This window comes from Armigeres subalbatus, chromosome 1 (genome assembly GCF_024139115.2).
Source record: "Armigeres subalbatus isolate Guangzhou_Male chromosome 1, GZ_Asu_2, whole genome shotgun sequence".
Lineage (NCBI taxonomy): Eukaryota > Metazoa > Arthropoda > Insecta > Diptera > Culicidae > Armigeres > Armigeres subalbatus.
The window spans coordinates 278,552,307-278,574,889 of NC_085139.1; the positions used below are offsets into that span (position 1 = coordinate 278,552,307).

General features: G+C 40.4%; 1 protein-coding gene across 1 annotated transcript; it reads left to right on the top strand.

Annotated features, from left to right (window-relative positions):
- Positions 1-19,511: 19,511 nt before the first annotated feature.
- Positions 19,512-20,906, top strand: LOC134214754 (uncharacterized). Its single transcript, XM_062694082.1, has one exon. It carries the CDS (start codon positions 19,632-19,634, stop codon positions 20,505-20,507), a length of 876 nt encoding a protein of 291 aa, XP_062550066.1. The 5' UTR covers positions 19,512-19,631; the 3' UTR covers positions 20,508-20,906.
- Positions 20,907-22,583: the final 1,677 nt, after the last annotated feature.

The window sequence follows — 22,583 nt, forward strand, 5'->3', positions numbered from 1 at the left end:
GTGGGTGGCTCACATTGACCTCTCTTGAGCCTCTTCCTATCATGTACTTCGTCTTCGACGTGTTGATGACTAGTCCAATCCGTTTAGCTTCGCTTTTCAGTCTGATGTAGGCTTCCTCCATCCTCTCAAAGTTACGTGCCATGATATCAATGTCGTCGGCGAAACCAAATAACTGGACGGACTTCGTGAAAATCGTACCACTCGTGTCAATCCCTGCCCTTCGTATTACTCCCTCCAAAGCGATGTTGAATAGCAGACACGAAAGACCATCACCTTGCCGTAACCCTCTACGGGTTTCGAAGGGACTCGAGAATGCCCCTGAAACTCGAACTACGCACATCACCCGATCCATCGTCGCCTTGATCAACCGTATCAGTTTATCCGGAAATCCGTTTTCGTGCATTAGCTGCCATAGCTGGTCCCGATCGATTGTATCATATGCGGCTTTGAAGTCGATAAATAGATGATGTGTGGGCATTTATAGTTAAGTGTACGATATACACCAGCGTGATGAAAACACATACTTCGGCAGGCGCGCTGGACTTGAACAACTTTGAATTTCGTCTGTATCTGTACATTTTGTCGTTTGTGTATTGGAGGATCAGAAATGTAAGTAAATATTTCCTCTTGTTAATGTTTTCTATCATGTTGTTTTCCTTTAAAATCATAATTTATAGTTTACAGAACGACAGCTCATCGATAACTATACTATTCAGCATTTATCACCAACAGATGAAAATATCAACGATGGGACGACTCTCAAGTCTCATAATATTTTCTGGTGCGATTTGTTACTACCAGTGACGCCCATGCGTCTGTAGCATGGATGTCCGCACGTCCCGAACCAGCTCACCTCTATTGATCTCAGGGCCGGCACAATACCGCACTAAGGAACACTTACCTCTTTCTATAATTAGCTCTCAACCTGTAAAAGAATTGTGCATGCAAAGAAAGTACGCGAACTCAAATCAAATTAGGATGTTTAGGAACGACTTTTATTCACGGAATTCTATCTTAAATCACTCGACTCACGATTTTGATGATTGGAGGCCCGGCGGACTGCCGGAAGGACTGGTGACTTGCCACGATGCGGATCCAGCACGTGCTTGCCGGATGGGGAGTTTTCCTGCTGATAGGCCAGCATCTTGGAGCGACTTCGGGCTCCGTAACAAAACAATACTGGGGTTTCTGTTGGGTATGCACACCACAACTTTCTTAGGTTCAACCACTTATAATACTCAGGGCAAAAGACCATTCATAGTAGGCGATCACAGAGCACTAGAACCGTATGGTGATGGACGGTTCGTTTCGGCCTTCTGGAAGGCAAGTAACGCGTTTCGAACTCTTCTTCACAACCAGATGGTTCACAAACGCGATTGAAGGATACTAGAGGTTAGCGAGCAACGGCTCCTTAACGATTAGCCCTTTACACTCTAGTCCACGTGTGCGAGATATCACTCCTATACTTTTAACACTTTTTTGAAATTATACTTGATTGCCGAACTATATAAGTTGCCTTCACAGGATCAAAGAGAGCGCACCCCCTTAGTGCAGAAGCTTTTATAGCTCAGCGGGCGCGCCTTCGGTGACTCCACACGATCGGACCATCCACCCAATGTGCACTTCATCTCGTTCGGGTTTTACGCGCTACGTTCGAAGAGACGTTGGTAGCAAACATCTCTCAGGGCAGGGCTGGTTGAGTCGTTTGAATGGTAGCTATCGTTTCAAAGTTTGTCGGAATTCAGGGGCAGATCAAATTTAAACTAATCGTTTTTTTATATAATTGAAACTTTTCTTGGCATGATATTTACATTTAACGACAATGTTCGAATAATTCAGCAAAACTATTCCACCAATCGAAAATATGATTGGAAACTCTGTAAGAGGTTACAGATCCTCCCGAATAAAAAATACAGTAGAATAACAATACAATTTATTGTAACACTACTATTAATAACATTAAATTGGCAATAGATTATATTGTAAATGAAACTACAGAAATACATTAGAATGCATTGTTATGAACCATTTACTCAAATGTAAATGAAGTTTTCGCAATAGAATGTACGGGTTGTTAAGTATCGTAACTATACAAAATCTGAGATTTTTCCATACATTTTTTTCGTCACACAATAGAGTGTATGGTTAATATATTGTTGAAATATCCGAACAAAACTGTTCAAAATACAATAGATTGTATTGTATTTGTATAGTAAAACAATACGATTTTTAATTTCTCAGTTGTGACAGCTTTACTGTTCAACAATGCAATTTAAAGTGAAAAATGCATATTTGTGCTATGAGGCAAATATTGTTATATAGTTTATATGCAATGTAAAGAAACGTTTCAAAAGTTATCAATGTATGAAACTTATGTACGAAAACGTTTAAAAAACAATTGCAAGTATAGTTACATTAGAGAAATATGTTGATGTATTGTATCCTCAGTGTTGATACAATCTGTGCAACCATCAAGAAACAATGTATCCTATTGTATACCGTACATTTTATGGTAATTCAATTGTTCACACTATTGAACCAATAGTACATTTTTATCCGGGCTACCATCTCGACGGAAGATAAATTATGCGAATCCGGGATATGAAATATTAAACAGAGAAAAATTCAAATATATTTAATATGTAGCGAAAAATAAAATAATATGTTGTATAAAATTTTGTGATTATTTTTGTATTTTCTTTTCTTTTGATCTTGTGAGAGACAACAACATATATGAAAATCGTGTTGAAAATATGATGATTCTCATATTCAAGAATTATTGATTTTTATAAGATTCCCTTATGAATTCCTCTATGGGCTCCTGAAAAAAGTTTCATAAGACAAACTTATGAATATCATTCTCAGTCTAAAAGCACACAGTTCATAAGAAAATCGGATGAAGTTTATAAGTAATTCTTATAGCTTGAGCTTGAGCTTGAGCTTGATTGACTGCTCGTAGTTGCTACTCCATTATGACCAGATCAGCTGTTCTTGCACAGGGAACCAACAGATGTTTGCTTGGGACGAGCTCACATCTTAAATGTACAAGTACCGGTGATCTCATTTGTTAGGTCATACTGGCGCCTGCCACGTCAGAATGCAAGTCAATGTAGGGAAGGGGGAGGAAATGATGATGCAATCACTCGCCCACTGCAAGCCGAATATACCTCTGCACTTGCCACGAGTTCATGCGGAATTTGTTGGAATTTCTGGGTTAGGTTGGAGAGGCAGAGGTCCATCTTGGTTAACGAGCTGCCAATGTGATAGATAGGAGAAGGTAACTGATGGAATTTCTAATTGGATGTAGGAAACGAGCTCTATAGTTCATTTCCAATTCTAGCAGATTACTGTTAGAATACTCAAATTGAAAGGAATAGTAATGGAAACGGTATGGAAGTCCATTTCCAGTTCTAGCGATTGCTAGAACATGAGAAATAAAGAGAAAGACACAAAGTAGGAGAATGGAACGGACCTGGGATTGAATTCACGACCTCCTGCGTATGAGGCAGAAGCAGTAGCCATATGACTACCAAGCCCGCTTTGAAACAAGAGAGACCACGCACTGAACTGATTAATTTTATTACCGGCCGCGCAATGCAGAACACAATATTTCGTCCGACCACGCGATCGTTCTGCTGTCCGAAACAAGAGAGATCATGCACTGACTTGATTATTTTTATTACCGGCCGCGCAATGCAGAACAAAATAATTCGGCCGACCGCGCGATCGTTCTGCTGTCCGAAACATGAGAGATCACGCACTGAACTCAAAGTTTATAAGTAATTCTTATAGCAAAAAAACATAAGATATTCGCATGATTATCACTAGTTTTCTTAGTTGAGTGTACTCTACATCTCTCTTGAACCAAGAAACGAGAATACTGGCGCCATTTCGTGGATGGCCTATCGCGAGGAACGTCGATGACAACTTTCTGGACCGTCGGGAGCAGAATTGGAAACAAGAGTTTTTCCGTGACGTAACCCCCGGTCGAAGCGAAATAGATAGTGGGTTTTTGATGGTCGAGTTCTTGCTTACCCTATTTTCTTGTAACAATTTTGCCCCAGAAATGGTATCAAGTTCAACCTGCTTAAAAACTCTCAGATGTCAAGAAGAGGCGCTTGTTGAATTATACAATCAATTCCTCAAAAGCAACATCGTTCCAGATAAATGGAGACAGGTAAGAGTGATCGCCATTAAAAAAAAAAACGGAGAAACCTGTGTCGGATCACAATTCTTACCGGCCAATCGCAATATTGTCGAAAGCTGTTTGAGGAGATGATTCATAATCGACGTGAGAAATGGGTTGGATCGAACGGCTTTCTATCTATCAGATACTTAATTTGCATTCCGCTGAGGCAAGGGAACCAATGACTGTCTTTTGCTGCTTATTACAGAAATTCAACTGGCAACTCAAAAAGAACAAATGGGTTCGGTTCTGTTGGACATTAACGGGGCTTTTGACTCAGTTTGCATTGACGCCCTTTCAGAAAAACTCCCCGAGGGTGGGCTTTCACCAATATTAAACAACTAGGTATTTGTACAACTTTTGAACACGTATGGAAAAGGATCGCAGTAAGCGATGTGTTCGGTCGCATTTTTTCCCGGTTGACGGTTGTTTGAATCATTAGTTTTCACATGGTTTTCCGCTGGTGCTACGCCACTCAAGCGAGTAATGTTTCGAATTAGTTGAAAAGAAATCAAAGGTCGCCGCGTGTGATCGTCTGAATTAAAATTTGGAATATAGTGCAGAATTGGAGTTTGTTAGATGTAGCTGCTAACAAGTTTTCGGAGTTTCCCGATTTTCCCCTAATTTTCAAACTTTGGAGTCTTGAGTGAACGCAAAAATGTTAGTCCAGTGTTTTAAATGCCAAATTTTTGAGAAAATAGTTTAATTAATAAGCTACCCATCTCAAGAGTATCTGAGCTAAAACGGAATATACAAGAGCTCTGACTTGGATCAAAAATGAAAATGTGCAAATATGCAGCTGATATCGTTGTACTGAAGTGGGTGAAGCGTGCTACCGTGCAATTTTAGCAAAACTGAAGACCCTACTCCAACGGACTTCTCTCCAGCTACCTCTTGAGAGTCAAGGAATGGAATCTGGTACTAAACAGAATTCATAAGATAAGTAACAAATTTCATTAATCTATTATCGTACGTCACACACAATTTGCTCTTTTTAAACTCAGCCTTAGTGTGGTAAATTCGGTGAGATTTATGTTTATTGTTGTTCATATTAAAACGTTACCAGCGCTCATACTATTCGTCACACTATATACAATTTTCAATGCATTTCTTTTCATGTAAATTGTTTTTGACTCCGGCTTCTCGTTAGTTTTAACATGTTTTATTTTCACAATTTGCAAAATTTCATTTGATATTTGCATTATTATAAGTCTAAGTAAGAATTGATATGTGGTAAAATTGAATGAATATTTTTTTTTCTATATTTATGTAATTCACCCTATCAATTCTTAATTAAACTTGTTTTCCAAATGGTAACAATGTAAGAGTAATTCATAATAATTGACAATCATTTAGAGCATGCTGGGTTGTGAGAACAGAATTTGACATCTTCGGATCAACGCCGTTTCTTATGAGCGAATACAATAAATAAATATAATATATTATATCTATTACAGCAATTATGTTTATAAGGATATTTATGTTGTTATACTTATTAAATGCATTCTAATAATATCAATCTTATTTACCGATACCGCTGCTGGACCCGATTAGATGATGACATACTGATTCTATTCATTCATTATCTTAGAACTGACCATTGTATAGAAATGATATTCATCATATTAATTGTTTTCATTATATCATATATTATTGTTATCAAGGATGATTTTCATACAAAATAGCCAACTTTGGCATGCTGTAACCTTGTTCTCTAATGACTGATTGAGCTGAAATTTTAGCAGTGAACTACAAGTATGTTGAAATTGACATACACGAAATATCAAATTTATTGAAAAGCTTGTTTGAAAATTACATGCCAGGTCAAATTATTCGAAATAATAGTAGTGCTTAATTTCGATATATTAGGCAATTTAAATATTCCACAGTTCATATTATTAATATAATCTTGCAGGATCCTTTATCACCTGCAATCAAGTTATTAATTATCCATTCAATTGTTTCCCACATATTGACAAAACAAAAACTGTTGTTTTGCTGCTATTATTCCGAACACCACTGTATATAATATTTTCCTTATATTGCCTACATTTGATTAGAGCATCACACTCATTTTTGTATTCGTTACATACATTTATTTTATTCATTATACCTAAGTAACTTATAATATTGATCACAAATCATCCAGGTCCGGAACAAAAACCTCGTCAGGGCTATCATTGTTTATATGTACTCATCAATTGATTCTAATTATGTTTATAATAATCAAACTCATTACGATAGATTCTCCATAGGTCAAGGTTTCGTGTCTCCATATCGACTCACACAGCAAATTATGTTTTTTGTCGCCTTTTTTCATAAGTCGACGGTCCTTTGAAGTTTGACCTCATTTTGATCTAAAGAAAATTGGTGCTCTTAATTTAGGTGAACTATATATCCTGGACTGGACACGGAATAAAATCATCATCATCATCACCTGATTAAAGATACCAAGCTTATGTCCACATGGCTTTTGGAGACATTGTAATAGTTGTTTTCATTCATTGATCCAGAATTGGAGCAGGCCATGAAATGCAGCAGACGTATTATTGGTTCAGTTGTCAACTTTTGTCCCTAATTTACATTCGGCCATTTCTATCAAGTTTTCAAAACCTAACAATTCAGTTTTCAAGAATGGATCGGAGACAGGTCTGGAACAAGTCAGGCACATACGGAGGTTTTGATGAAGTGAGTTCAAAGTGCTGTTAAAACCAATAGTGATGTATGTATGTATGATGTATGATGAGCCCTTTCTGGACATCGTGCGGACCGTGCCCGGGAAAGCCTTCGAAATCACATTGGTGTGCGGACTTTTCCCAAAACATCTGTAACAAGTTCCAATTCCCTGGCCCTTGCTGTTTGTCCTTGGAGATCATTAAGTATAATTTCATTTCCTTTACTTTTTATATATATTCTTATTATCGATGTATTTCTTTGTTGTCGTCTATGTATCTATAATCATATTACTGATTTCTATCTAGCCTTTTTTGTGTAGTTCCATAATGTTTTGCCTGTGATTGTGTAAAAAACATTTCACAAAATGACATATCTCTCATTTTTCACTATCACTATATGTTATTGACACTATCTCGCTTTTATAATTGTTTGATTTGTGTTCCAATCGATTCATGTTCATGTTCATAATTCGTTGATGAGATTGAGTGCATATACTTGATAGTGACTATGCGGATACGTGTTCCGACCTCAACAGTGGAACCGTCTTCATTGTGCCGTACTTGATTCGTTTAAATTCAAGTCAGATATAAGGCACTAAGAACAGCATGTTTGTGTTAAGGTCGAGATACGTCATCGGAGAATAGAATTTGGTGGAGCAGTGTTATAACTCTTCTAACGATAGGAGAAAAATACAGCGTATTCTCGGAGTTAGTTTCGATTTATGCTGCCTTCCAGAGATATATTTCCTGAAAAATTTATCTGTAGCAATCGTCGGGCTCTGTAAATACATTTTTAAACATTTTTCAAACGGGAATCAAATGAGGTCAATTCAAAAAGCAGGTGGCCAGAAATTACAACAAAGATTTGACTACTGTCTTTTTGATGCTACATATTTTTACGATACAGGAAAGCATCACTTATCAAAAATTCTTGTTTTTTATACATACCGGTAGTGAATTCCATAGGCAATTCTATAAATCCATTCATTAACTGATATACAAGAAAAAAACAGAGCAGTTGTTCCCTAGATAGAAATGCTAGTTTTCTTCAATAATATTCTTTAAAAAATTTCACTTTTAAACCAATATATCAAATCGTTTTTTGAAAAACAGAGTAGAACATGAAATGACAGATATACGGTAGGATAATAGTTCTGAACATACTGGCGTTTTACTACTTTTCTATGCTGCATAAAAATCGAGTGTACGTTTTCATACCGTGATTTATATGTTGAAAATATTGCAGACCAGTCTTTCTTTTCAGTGATTATATTTAAACATATTGAACTATCAATATAATAGTAGGAATTTCTGGTGCGCACATTGATCCCAAGATCACCTAAATGTTTTGTTCTACGTTGTGCGAATCAATAATTTAATTAACAAATACAGAACGATCATGAGATCTTCGAATAATTTTGTTGTGTTTTGTGTGGGTGAATAAATTAATTAGCAAATGATACATTAGTGCGCGTCCGATCGGGTTTCCTCTAATAAGCAGAACGATCGCGCGATCATTGATATATTTGGCTCTACGTTGTGCGGGTTATAAAATTATTTAACAAATAAATAATAGTTCGTGTTCTATCGTGTTTCTAATAGAACGCAGAGTGATTGCGCGATCATCGAAATATTTTGTTCTGCTAAGTGCGGTCAATAAATCTATTAACTAGTGCTCGTTCGATTGTGTTCATCAAACTACACGTTACACACGGACAACCGTTTACCAAAACGAACCCTGCTACACTTCCTACCCCATATATCCAACATCCCAGTGATTTCTCGTGGAAGTGCAGATGACTCGTCGGCTTCCATTAAAGCGAGTATCACGTCATCATTTTCCTACCTATTCCCCAATTGACCTGCATTCGGACACGGCCGGCGCTGGTATTGCTTGATTTTGGGTCACCAGATTTTACGCATTGAGGAAGATGTTAGTCCCAAACATCATCTGTTGGTTCTCTGTGTAATTTCAGCTGACCTGGCAATAACGGAGTAGCAACCGTGGGCGGTCAATCATGCTCATGCTCATGCTCAACTTTTGAACACGTATGAACTTTTCACACGGAAACTTAGCAACTTCAAGAATTAGTTACATGGATCTTCCCCAGGGCTCATGCCCCCTTCTTTGTAATTTGTCTCCTTAACAGGAACAGGGGCGGGCGATCTGCAGGGACGATTGCAAGATGCTTTAGATAATTTGTCTACTAGGGCTATTCGACTAGATATCGAATTATCTCCGGAGAAAACTGAGCTGACTGTCTTTACTAGACAGCATAAGCCAGCAGAATTAAAGCTTCATATTGGGGGTAAGGAAATCACTCAAAGTCTTTCTCATAAATATTTGGGGGTCTGGTTCGATTCCAAAGACACCTGGGGAATGCGCATTAGACATCTGTTTCAGAAATGTTAACAACGTATCAACTTCATGCGTACAGTAACTGAAACACGGTGGGGAGCTCACCCGGAAGATCTGATAAAGCTTTATCGTACAACGATTCTGTCGGTCATCGAATACATTACTTTTTGTTTCCAACTCGCCGCGAAAACTCACATTTTGATGCTCGAACGTATTCAATATCGTTGTCTCCGTATCGCTTTAGGCTGTATGAACTCGACGCATACAATGAGTTTGGAGGTACTTGCGGGAATACTTCCTTTATCAGATCGTTTCACGGAATTGTTCAGGCTCCTCATTCGGTGTGAAGTCTTAAACCCATTAGTAATTCGGAATTTTTAGAAGCTAATCATGCGAAACTTAAAATAATTTCCAATTCTAGACAAAAATCGTTGCAATTTTCTATTGCAATGATTAGCTCCTTGTATTCTTAGCATAAATCAGGAAAAGGTTTAGTTTAATTTAAAAATATTGTAATTTCTACATGGTTCAATTCAACCAGGAAAACACTTGGAAAAATGCGCGAGCAAAAAGCACGTCCGTAGGCGCTGCTGTGCCGCAAAGACAATTTTTTTATATATGAAGATTTTCATTTCGAAATTTAGGTATGGTATAATTCAAGTTATATCTGAGCTCTGGCAAAGTTTTCAGCTAAATCGGTTCATGAGCAACCGAGATCTAGGGCTCCAAAGTTGACCATTTTGTATGATAAACGGCAAGTAGACACTTTATTATGACAGTCATTGTAGTTTACATGATATTGTACGTCACACATACTCAAATTTGACGGGGAAGCTTTAACAAATCGGTAAAAACAATCTTCTTCTTATTGGCATTATATCCCCTACTGGGACATTGCCGCCTCGCTGGCTCGCGTTCATTCTGCTCTTCCACAGTTATGACCCGGGAGCTTTCTAAGCCAAGTTACCATTTTTTCATTCGTATATCATGAGGCTAACACGATAATATTTGTATGCGCAGGGAAGTAGAGACAATTTCCTATCCGAAAATTGCTTAGACCGGCACCAGACTAATTTTTTAAAATTTCCTAATACACTTGATTTTGATTTTACATCATATGCAAGATACGAGTAGAAGCTACTTGTAGATTTTTCTTAAGACATTTTAGTAGTTTTGTTATGAAATTTACTAAATTTTAAAAAGATTAACATAAAATATTTATATGGTCACCCCTATCCACCAGTAACCAATCACTTCAAGTAAAGTGAGTTGTTGCCCAGATCATCAATCTCAGCCTCATCGCGGTTCGCACAAAAAGTAACTCAACCATTTACTGCAACTGGAAGAAGCTGTAATCCTTCCCTCGGTTCTTTGACCGCGTCAAGCAATCAAAATATGCTCCTTCAAGGATTGAATAACATCAACGACAACAATGCTGACAACCGACGGTTATTGTCGCGCGTTGTATTCTGTAAAGAAATTGGAACAACAATCCGAGCGACATAACAAATGACATGTGGACCATCACTGGCTTCGGAACCGTAACTTTCCCGAAAAAAAGGTTCATAGGTTAGGAGTAAAAAGAACACGACCGCAATAAATCATTCGGATGGTTTTCATTCAGATGGATACCCGATACCAATGACCTAACGTAGAATGTTAAAAAGATTGGTGTACTGCATTCGTTACTTCATGACAATCAATTTGTAAAGGATGGTGGTAATTAATTGTGGTTGTAAAAACAACGCAGCCAGCCATCAATCCAGACAAGAATAGTTGACCTAATTTGAATTTATGAATGCATATCGCGCCGCTGCTGGTACACACACCCATCAATAACGCGAATCACATTGATTAAAAGTGCTTCGGTTTTTTTTCACGGCCGGACATTCGATCTGGCCAATAGAGGAAATTGAAGAGATTTTTTTATGATCGAAGCTGTAAAAATAACACTCAATACGATCGACTGACTGTGTCATAAACGGCCGAATAATGCTGCGCATCATGTTTCATAATGCGGGCTCATTATGAGGGGTATTTGTTTCGCTGCTCGTTCAGACCCAGACTCCCTTCGTTTGTTTCGATGTTGCTACACATAAGAAGGTATCGAATAATGAGGGATGGGATATCGACAAAGGACAACACACGTGGTAGATGGTATCTCCAGCTATTTAACATCTCCGGAGCGAAGAAAGAGTCACGTTCCGTGGAATCAAGACGAAAGTCGGTGGAATAGATTCCTTTACTGGGCTTTGGCCCATTCACCGTGAAGTTGAACTGTCAACTGTGTGACAGAAAATTAATTAATCCACGTCAAACACGAAACGAGTGCTGTGCATTCGTATTCTGGTGCGAACATACCAAGTGTCGGAAGATTTCCGAAAACATGAGATGGGCTTGGCCCGATGGGTTGGACGGTTGAATGGAAAGAGCTGCTGGAGTGTCAACCAATTTTCGCTAGAAGCCCAAGGTTCTTCACCTCAAATACTTATAGAGTTAAAGGTTAGAATGATTATTTAAGACACAGAGAGCTCTAATTTATATTCATTTTTCATTTAGTAAACGGTTTATGTCCCACATATTGGGTGTACAAGTATTTGAATATTTGATTGATACATTTTATCACTTTAACAAATGGTGAATATAAGACGGTTTAAATAAATCTTCGAAACGGATTATCGATCAATGCACGCGCGTGCTTTAGAGTGAGGTGAGGGATTGTGAAAAGGCAAATAGTTTCAGCTTCAAGGTATAACAATGTAATTTGCAGTAACATGTTAAGTGTTTTATAACAATATATTATACAATATTGGATAAAATAGAATAAAAAAGTCATTTTGGATAACTAAGAATTTAACATCTTCCATTAAAACGTAGGATAAAACGTTGATTACCGTAAAACAATTTGCTTCCCCCGTATGAACATTGTACCGAACAATTTGTACGACGATATGAATAGAGCAATACTCATTTGATGGAGAGCCGTGAAATTTAACTACCGTAATTACTTGGCCTGGAGTGTCCCTCCCGAAAATCCGTTAAATCCCAGTCACCCCACAACGACGGAATGGGGCGTCGCAAATAACAATAATCGTAAATGGTATAAAATTCCTCATTCACCACCAGGGAGTCATCAAGCTTGTGTGTACTTTTTCCGAAGTGGATGCTCAACAGACTTCCCCACCAGGATCATAATATGTAGACACAATGTTGAATGTTAATCACCTTCCTGCGTCGTAGTCTTCGCCGTTGTCAAGTTGATTGTTACGAGCCAGTCTTCCACCACCAATCGTTTTAATTATTATTCAAATAGTCGACGTCATAATCGTAAGTAATTGATATTCGTCGTGTAATTAAAACGCTGAAAATCGATCCCAGCTCTGCTGGGCGGTAATAAAGTTTCGCCTTTGTAATAATCCTCGGCGGACTATTTTTACGAGAATCCCTGAAAAGACTTCCGCTGCTTCGGTCATCACGTGGCAGGAAATTCATCATAATCGAAGGAAAAACTACGGCGCTTACTGGATGCTTGCTCGGAGCACTCCTTAATCGTCATCATCCAGGATTTAACGATCCGGCCCGAGATTCGGCCAACGACGACGTCGTTGGCAAACGTCTTCCACACTGCGACGTCGGTCGTAAACTCGATTCGTCTCATATGAATAGACGAACGTTCGTCCATCGTCATCGGTCCGAATATATTGGTCATTAAACCAATAAAGGTGGCTGCACCCAACAAAAGGAATTGACGAATGCCAATTCGAAACCGGGGGATAGGGGTTCCGCCCGAAGGCAATTTTTATTGGCCACCGTTTTTCCTCTAATTTCTGGAATAAAAGCGAGATTTTATTAGCCACCCGGGTTGATGTGCTGTTGCTGGGCTTCGGTCTGTGCGGTGAACCAGCATCTTCTCGCCCGGTTGACCACAGAACGAACGGGGCAAACTCCCACCGGAGCTAAGCGCACACAAGGAGATAAAAAATAAATATCGGTGGCAGTGGCAGTGGCAAAAAGGGATAATAAAGTTTAGAGATTATGGTTTCGATTTCGATGCGCTTACAATACTCTGCTCACTCAATTGTTGACTCAATTTATATGGTTTTTAATGGGAGTTTTATCGTGGATCGTTGTTGCTTGTCATTCAACGAAACGAAGCGCACGAGCTGTAAAATTCTGCTCCCGGTCAACGTCTTCCGGTCATCCCCAATCCTAGAAGTCGACAATAGGTTGCAGGGCATTAGCTTAAAGGGGTGATGCAGTCCAGCAGGTTTGATTGTTGATTGAAACAGTTGTTTAAATATTCAACAGGGGTTAGACGATCTCAAGGAAAACATTTTAAGTGACTTCCCGTTGAGTTTTAAAAAAGTGTAGAGTATTCCCGTAGATTTTTAAAAATGTCGATGTTTTATTTCATTTAATTGATTAAGATTGCATCTAAACAGGTAGAACACTGAATCAACAATTTGACCTCATAAAGCACGGTTCGGGCCATATCACTCCACGCTAGTCAAATCGTTATGAACCTGTTCCTTCCACCTCGCTCGCTGCACTCCACGCCTTCTAGTTCCGACCGGCTGTGAAACGAACACCATTATTGCAGGTATGCTGTCCGGAGTTTTGGCAAAATGTCCTGCCCATCGTATCCTTCCAGGTTTTAACACCTTATAATGGCGGGTAGAGGTGTGCGCCACCGCGCCACGCCGCCGCCGCCGCCGGCATTTTTGCATCGGCGCGCCGCTGTTTCAAATTTGTCACGCCGGTGGTCTATAATATTCCACGCCGATTCAAAATTAAAAGTCTGCAGGATGTTCCGTGGAAATTTCGATAATTTATTGGAATTTCCGAAGATTCTTCCCCATTGGGGTAACTAGCCTCGATGCCCAGGGGGCGCTATAACCCATTTATCTATTTCTCTAGTTTGAGCTTCTTTTCAAAACTTCTCGAACATTTTAGCACCTTATTAAGAGCTACCTTAGTGGTAATGTGATAAAGACGATTCAATCATCTAAGGCAATTGCGGATCAATCACACTCATCCATATTCTTTTTTGGGCATGTGCATGTGCTTTTGGCTGTAGTCCATAGTATCGAAGTATGATTGTTTACTAGCCGATGAATGATTGCTACAACGACTCAAATTGATGGCGTATGGCTATGCGTCTAAGTGTAGTAGCGCTCGACTTTGTCTCGCACACTGAAAGGATAATATGTGACGGATCGCCGTCAGGTTCCCACCGGTAGGCAGTGAAAATGTTTACAGATTTCATAAATATTCGATCTATCCCAAATAAAAAAAGGCAACATTCCTCCAGGGATTCCGACGGGAATATTCCAAGCATAGAGAACCTCCAGAGATTCTGAAGGTAATTTGAACGGGAATGTTCCAGTGAATCTGACGGAAATGTTTCAGGGATTCCAATGAGAATCTTTTAGAGATTCCGAATGGAATCCTCCAGGAATTACGACGAGAATATTTTTGGAGTTCCAACGGGAATGTTCCAGAGATTTCGTCAGAAATCCTCCAGGAATTCCAACGTGGATGTTCAGGGATTTCGTAGGAAATTTTCTAGGGATGTGAAAGCAAATCGTCGAAGGATACCGAATTTATCGTCGAGGGACTCCGTATCAATCCTCCAGAGATTCCGTAAAGAATTCTCCAGCGATTCCAAAGGGAATCATTCAGGCATATTCAGACCATCGTCCCTAACCCCTAATCCCAAGGCGTCAAGCGACCCGTGCCGAGGGGATGCATGGCCAGGGGGGTGAAATAATGAGCTAGGCATTTAACGGAGCCTGTGGGGTACCTGGGCACCCACCTAATTGTCCCTTACCGCGTCATGCTGGGCTCTGGCGTGGTGGACCTCTTTTCCCGAGCAACTCGTGGGACCAAAATGGAAAACCAAGTCAATTCTTCAATTAGTGGTAGTAGTGTAGGCGACAACCCCTTCGCAAGAGGTGGGTTGTTCAGGTCTTCGCCTAGGAGGCCAGAGGCAATAGTCGGCAGCTCAGTGCGCAGCGCCAGCGTGGGTCACTCTACCTTCCTCTCGGCTAGAAAAACGCCGGTAGGGGTTATTGACGGCCCATGGCTTGTGGAGGCGATGAACCGCAAACGCGATGGGCTTTCGGCCTTCGAGGTGGCGACGGAACAGCTGGACGCCATCATCGACTTTGCGTCATCGAAGCATAATATCAGCAAGGACCTCAAGAGGAGCTTGCAGAAACTTCGAAAGTCGATGCTGGACGCCAAGCTGGAAAGGGCGGTCGGGACGGCCAAGTGTAAACCCGTGAAATCGGTGGAGTCGAGGTCTACCCAGACTGAGGCCCAAGGATTCGCGGACTCGGGCAAGGTCGAATCGACCGAAGGCGTGTCAGCGAAGACGGTGGTGCCAAAGTCTACCCAGACTGAGGCTCAAGTATTTGCGGGTACGTCGGGGGTGACTGTTCCAACGGAGCAGACACAAAAACGGGGGAGACAGTCTCCAGGGGATGAGCTTCTGGGGGCCGCGGAGGGTTACTACCCCGAACAAGGGTAGTGGGGCTGGGAAGCTGAACCCCGGCCAGGTACCTCCAAAACCGGGGGAGGAAGGACCTGGAAAGGTCCGTCCACTCAGGAAAGACGGTGGCAAGGGGTTACGGCAGGCTGAAAGTTCTCAGCCGCACCAGACCAGGGAAATAGAGGGGTATGACGCCTCCTGGACCCTGGCCAAGAACAAGAGGAAACCGAAGACGTCAAGGGCCGAAAAGAAGGCCCAGGCGAATGAGGGTAGCAAGAAGTCTAGGGTAGGCGCCAATCACTCCAGGGGCGATGCCCTAGTCATCACGGCGGATGAGGCTAAGTACTCGGACGTCTTGAAGGCGATGAGGAGTGACGTCAAGCTCGGTGAACTCGGCGCCGACGTACGTCGAATAAGACGTACCCGGATGGGCGAGATGATCCTCGAGCTGAAGCGGGGCGTCTCGCAAAAGGGCGCCGCCTACAAGAAGTTGGCGGAGGAAGTCCTAGGCGAGACGGTCAAGGTGAGGGCACTCACGACGGAGGTGAATCTAAGGGTTAAAGACCTGGACGAGATCACCGAAGTCGAAGAGCTCGTCACGGCACTGCGGCGACAGTATGAAGTGGAGACGCCCACCGCAGCCGTTCGGCTACGGAAAGGTCCGGCAGGGACGCAGGTAGCATTGGTTCGGCTATCTGCAGCGGACGCCTCCAAAGTAGTCAAGTTAGGGAGCGTCAAAGTGGGATGGTCGGTATGCCCTGTGCGCATATACGAGCAACCCGAAGTTTGCTTCAAGTGCCTGGAACCGGGGCACGAGCAATAGGACTGCAAAGGCCCTGACAGAAGCAATCTCTGCCGACGCTGCGGATTAGAGGGACATAAGGCACAATGCTGCACGAACCCTCCCAATTGTTTGATTTGTTCCAGCAAAGCTGTGAACAGCAAGCACCCCATGGGGGGTTCGATGTGCCCGGCGTTTAAGCGTGCTGCAAAATCAAAATGCAGGTAACGCAGCTGGCTTGCTCGGCCTCGCCCGAGTGTTTGGTGTGCGCAGGTTTAGAGGAAACGGCGGAACACGTGTTGTTCGTGTGCTCACGTTTTCGCGCAATGCGTGATCACATGCTTGCCACATGTGGTCTGGACCAGAGCTGTTATTTCCACTCACACTGTGCACCATGTGATAATTTCATCGCACATCACCGTGAGCAGCGAAAAAACTCATTGTGTAAATAAACCAACACTGCGTGTGAAGACGACAACGATGTGTGAGTAGACCATTCCTCAATGAGGAGTTCTTTCAGAGAGAGCCCAATCAAAAACAAAAATTTGGTACTCACTGTGTTGATGAACGATGTTGTTGATATCATTCCACCTAGTACAACATTGATAAAGAACCACAATTTTTTTTCTGTTTTTTCGCTCATAGAGATCTTTTATTTCCCGAATGAAATTCAAATCAAACTTAAAATCAGCAATTCAATAATTGACGGATAACCCTGCCCACAGAGCAAGATTACTTCTGTCAAACATCGAATAGTTTGTGATAGATGCCGTTTTGTTCTTATTGGAAAGCGAGAGCGATGCTTATAATCGGTTGTTTTTCAATTTGAGTTTTATTTAGCAAATAGGACATTAGCAATAGGACATCGATGGAAAATAATTCGATATCTGTCAAAAGTAATCTTGCTCTGCGAGCAGGGTTATTGGATAATTATTGAAATGTCACTTTTTCTAATTTCAGTTTAATTATCCAATTCAGACAGACCTTTAATTAATTTTTTTTATCACATAAGTGTTTACCGGAAGTAATTTGGTTGAAACAATTTTCAACATTTATTGACATTAATTATTCAAAATGTGGCTGGTAAAATGGAAAGGAAAATGCAAAAAAACATATTTGTGTGGAAAAATTGCCTGCGGTAATAATTTTTTTTATAGGACAAGCTTTATGTACCCGGCCTTGCTCGGAATTGCCAGTTTGATTCGCAGTTTTTTTTTCACAATCGGAAAATGAATAAACCAATTGGTCAACAGGATAATTGCGTTTTCTTATCGATACTTCATCATTTGATCAGAAGAAGGCAGATTTCATTTGAAAACATTGACTGGTTTTGAAGAAGGGAGCAAACCCATAATCGCCATATTCCGGGCAAACGTTTATTTCTAAAGAAGGAAAAACATCCACCGATGCCTTATTCCGGGCAAACGTCTATTTTAAAGAAGGGATCACATTCACCATCCAGAAGGAAACACATTAATCATTGCTTGTCACTGGGCAACCATAATTTCGATAAATGGTTAAATTGATCGATAACTAAACAATACAATAATGGGTTCAGAAGTTAGGCTGGAGCATACACACAAACATACAAACATTGAGTTTTATATATCTCGGGTACTTATTCAAAAGGACGTATGTGATTTTGTAAACAAAGATGCATACGTCGATTTGTCAAATATGATGGCACTCCTACGCAAACCAACACAACGAACATGTAGCCGAAACCTCCCCTACCTGTATGTGGCGATGGTTTGCGTGGAGTGCTATCAGATTGCAGAAATCAACGTTTAAATTTTTGTTTACAAAATCACATACGTCACATACGTTGAATAAGTATCCGAGATATATAGATAGCTAATAGCTATATGTATTCGGCTTTGCTAGGGACTGAAAAGTAAATTATTCAATTAAAATGTCCAATGCTGTAGCACAAAACCCACAGAGGTAGATCTACCGCTCATAGAATTGTTCCTTTGTATCAATCTATTTTTATATATTTGTTTGGCCCTTCTACCTTTTCAATAAACATCTTCCAAAAATAGAGAATAAGTGTACCAAATCTGGTTGTAATTTATCCTGGGAGTTACACTGAATTGCTCATTTTTTTAAAGACAACCCTTCCCCATAACTTCCCTTTTTCCCCAATGACCCTCCCACCTCCTTTGTTATCTTCTCCTTGGGATAGAAAATGTGTACACCAATTTTGGTTGAAATCGGTCCTGGGAGTTAGGTGTTACACTGAATTGCTCTTTTTCTAAATACAACCCTTCCCCCTTACCATCCCTTTTTCCCAATGATCATACCACCCTTTGTTATTTTCTCCTTAGGATAGAGAATGTGTACCAAATTTGGATGAAATCGGTCCAGGGGTTCAAAAGATACACTGAATTGCTTGTTTTCTGAACAATACCCTCCCCCAGCCCCTCCCTCTTTACCAAATTACACTTCCATATGATCGACTACTCTTAGTGAATATGTGTACAAAATTTGGTTGATATGGGTACTGGGGTTGGGAGTTACACTGAATTGCTCGTTTTATAAAGACAACCTCCCCCATACCCTCCTTTTTTACAATGACCGCCCCACCCGCTTTGTTATCTTTTGTTTAGGGTAGAGAATGTTTGTATCAAATTTGGTTGAAATCGGTGCAGGGGTTCAGAATTTACTCTGATTTACCCGTTTTCTGAACCATACCCTCCCTCCAGACCCCTCCCCCCTTTCAAAGATTACACTCTCATATGGTTGTCTCCTTATATTGAATATGTGTACAAAATTTGATTGAAATCGGCCCTAGGAGATGCAAGTTACACATAATTGTTCGTTTTCTAAACAAAACCCCCCCCCCCTTTCTAAATGACCCTCCCACCCCCTTTGTCAACTTCCCCTGAGGATAGAGAACGTGTGTACCAAATTTGGTTGAATTCGGCCAAGTGGTTCAGAAGTAGTTAGCGAACATACATACATAGATTGATTTTTATATATATAGATAGAAGAGAAGATAGATAGATTTCGACATATTGAGCTAGTTCTCTGCCTTTCTTCACACTTTTTCTCCTTCGAGGATTTTATCTAATGAACTGTCAGTGGTTATGTGACAAGTGCCTTCGATTAAGCAAATTCATCAAAGACGTCGAATAATGGCTTCTAAAAACCGATCAAATGTGGAATTGTTTGATTATTTCAAAAATAAAAAGTGGATTTCGGAAGATGGAAAAGAGATGAGTGCAGTAACATGTAATCTGTGCAACGATCCTGAAAGAACAATTAAATGTTCCGCCAAATGGAATTTGAAACGGCACATTATTCTCAAGCACAAGGACAAGGCAATAGAACTTGGTTTTCAGGAGGAAGCTGTGTGCTCCGATTCTTCAATATCGTTAACAACTGCTCCAGGAACTAAGAAGAGAGTTTCTTTTACAGTAGATCCGAATCGCTACATAATGAATTTGGTGCAATGGGTAACAGTTGGCAACGTACCTCTTCAGTTTTTCAATCTGGAATGCGTTCAGGAAGTTCTCCATCCGATTCACGATTCATTGAAAATTGGTCATATGAATCGTCATAACGTTATCCAGTACATTCACGAGGTTACTACAAAACTAGTAAAATTCATTTCCTTGGAGTTGAATGGAAAGCAAATTTCGATTAAAGCAGATATTGCCTCACGAAAGGGTAGAACAATACTCGGAATCAATGCACAATTTATTAAGCAAGGTCAAATTGTCGTTCGTACATTGGTTATGTGCGAAAGATTCGACAGGAACACGGCTGAGAACATCATGGAAGAAGTTTTGAAAGCGCTGTCGACATTCGGCGTCGAATTGGCCCAAGTGTATAGTATCACTACTGACAATGGCAGCAACATGCTGAAAGCCTCAAAACTTCTCCGGAACTGCCAGGAGCTTAACGATAACATCATGGATGAATGTGAGGATATCGATGCCAATAAAAGTTACTTGGATACTGTACAAGATGACATAACGGACATTGATGACGAACTCTCAGAAAGGTAAGTGAATATTTGTAGCGGTGGTCTAATATATTTGACTTATTGCTTATACTTGAAAATTTAGCGAAAACTCTTCAACTGATACATCCGATTCCGAGATGCACTGGGACGATGAATTTCAACTGCAAGAGATCCAAGATGAACTTCCAGTAATAGAAAAGGCAAGTCTCATAGGAATAAGGTGCGCGGCACATACAGTACAACTTTCAGTGTTAGACGTTTTGAGAAAGGATTCGCTTGCCAAATTCCTGAAGAAAATCCGGAAGCTTGTGAAAATTTTGAGAGCCCAGCCGTATGGCAACTCATTCAAGCTTGACAAATCGAGGAAACTTCCGTTTCTTGATGGTGACACGCGCTGGGGCTCATCTTACTTGATGGTTGATTGTCTTCTACAGCAGCAAGATTTCATCAACAGCTTACTCTCAGCCGATTTGAAAAAAAATATGGTACCTGTTTTTGGAAACGTGTGGACCAATTTGTCGATGCAACCAGACCTCTGTATATTTTGACTAAACGCATTCAGGAAGAAACGCTCACATGTGGGTCATTCTATTTATATTGGAAAGAATGTTGTCTGGAACTAGAAGAATCCACAGAAATCCTTGCGAAACAATTACTGGAAGCACTAATCCAACGTAAACCAATGTGGTTCAACAATGCTGCTTTCTACGCTGCATTATATGTAGATCTCAGGTTGAATGAGTTTGGTCCACCACCAGCAGAGCAAAAAGAAGAGGCGATTGTAAGTATTGATTGTTGCATTATTGTTCATAGATTTTTAAATATCTAAATACTTTGCAGAAGCATCTGTTGGCTACATGGCAATCACTACAGGCTATTGGCGGGAAGAAAACAATGTCCGAAGACCTTGATCCATCCAGTCCTTCAACCTCAAAAAGCGCACCTCTGAAACGTGTCCAACAACTTCTTTTAGTGAGCCGTCAGTCGAAGCCATCTGACATAACTGAAATGGAAAAAAAGATTAGACGTATCTCGCTAGAACCGGCTTTGCCTCTGGATTGTGATGTCATTGAGTGGTGGGAGAAGCAATATAACAAAGATGTGGGCCTTGTTCAGCTTGTTCTCACTGTACTGCAGCTCCCGTGTACTCAAGTTTCTGTTGAGAGATCTTTCAACGGTTTGGGGCAAATTTTGTCAAAGTTCCGATTATCTCTTGGATCGTTGTCATTGCAGAAGATTTTGTTCCTGAAAGCTAACAAGGATATGATTAAAACAGTTTACTTTGATTTTAAATAATCGTGACATGCAAACTGTAGCAGTCGAATGCGATGAATAAAGATTGATTTCAATAAATGAATTTGAAAGCCTGATTATTTGGTGTTGCGAGTTTTTACTAATTGGGAAAAAAACAGCTGTTGAAATTATATAATATAATACGTTGATGTAAGAGCCCAGCAGAATTGATACGTTTGCGTACCTTTTGGCAGTTTTCCCATGGGACGTACGCAAACGTAATTATCTATTTCACTGAGCTCTGCACTCGGATTTCAATCAGTAAAATACAACGCCAACTGCGTCTAGCGCGTCTTCGCAAAAAAAATCATTTCAGTTTGTTTGAACTGGGTTTGAACAAAATCAGTTGTTTGTAGTATCTTGATAGAACTTTATTCTGGATGGGATCTTTGTAAACTGAGGAAGCTTTTAACGCATTTTGGTTTTGTTTAACGATAGCCTTTGGATTGAATGAAATATTGAGTTAACCTTACAAGAATTCGATGAAAAATCGTATTTTAAAAAGGACGACATGTATCCGTGTAAAAAGCGACCCCACTTCAAGATTATATTGTGATATTCGGTTGTCCTTGCTGGAGACTGTATTGAAAGTTATACGACCAAAAGACCGGCAAAGTTTTTACCTTTGTCTGTTGAGCACATCATACTCACTAGTTGATGAATCTACGGCAACTGACGGATGTTTAAGAAACCGTTTGATAAGATCGTATACTGAGGTCACTTTTTACGCGGGTTTATACGCGGATTTTAGGATTCACGTGGTTTTCGGGAGCCGCGCGTTTCTTAAAAGATGTTTGCAATTTACGTCGGTTTTTGTACGGTTTTG

What these genes read in the sequence shown, in the direction of transcription:
- LOC134214754 (XM_062694082.1), top strand. Translation starts at nt 19,632, where the DNA reads ATGGCTTCTAAAAACCGATCAAATGTGGAATTGTTTGATTATTTCAAA.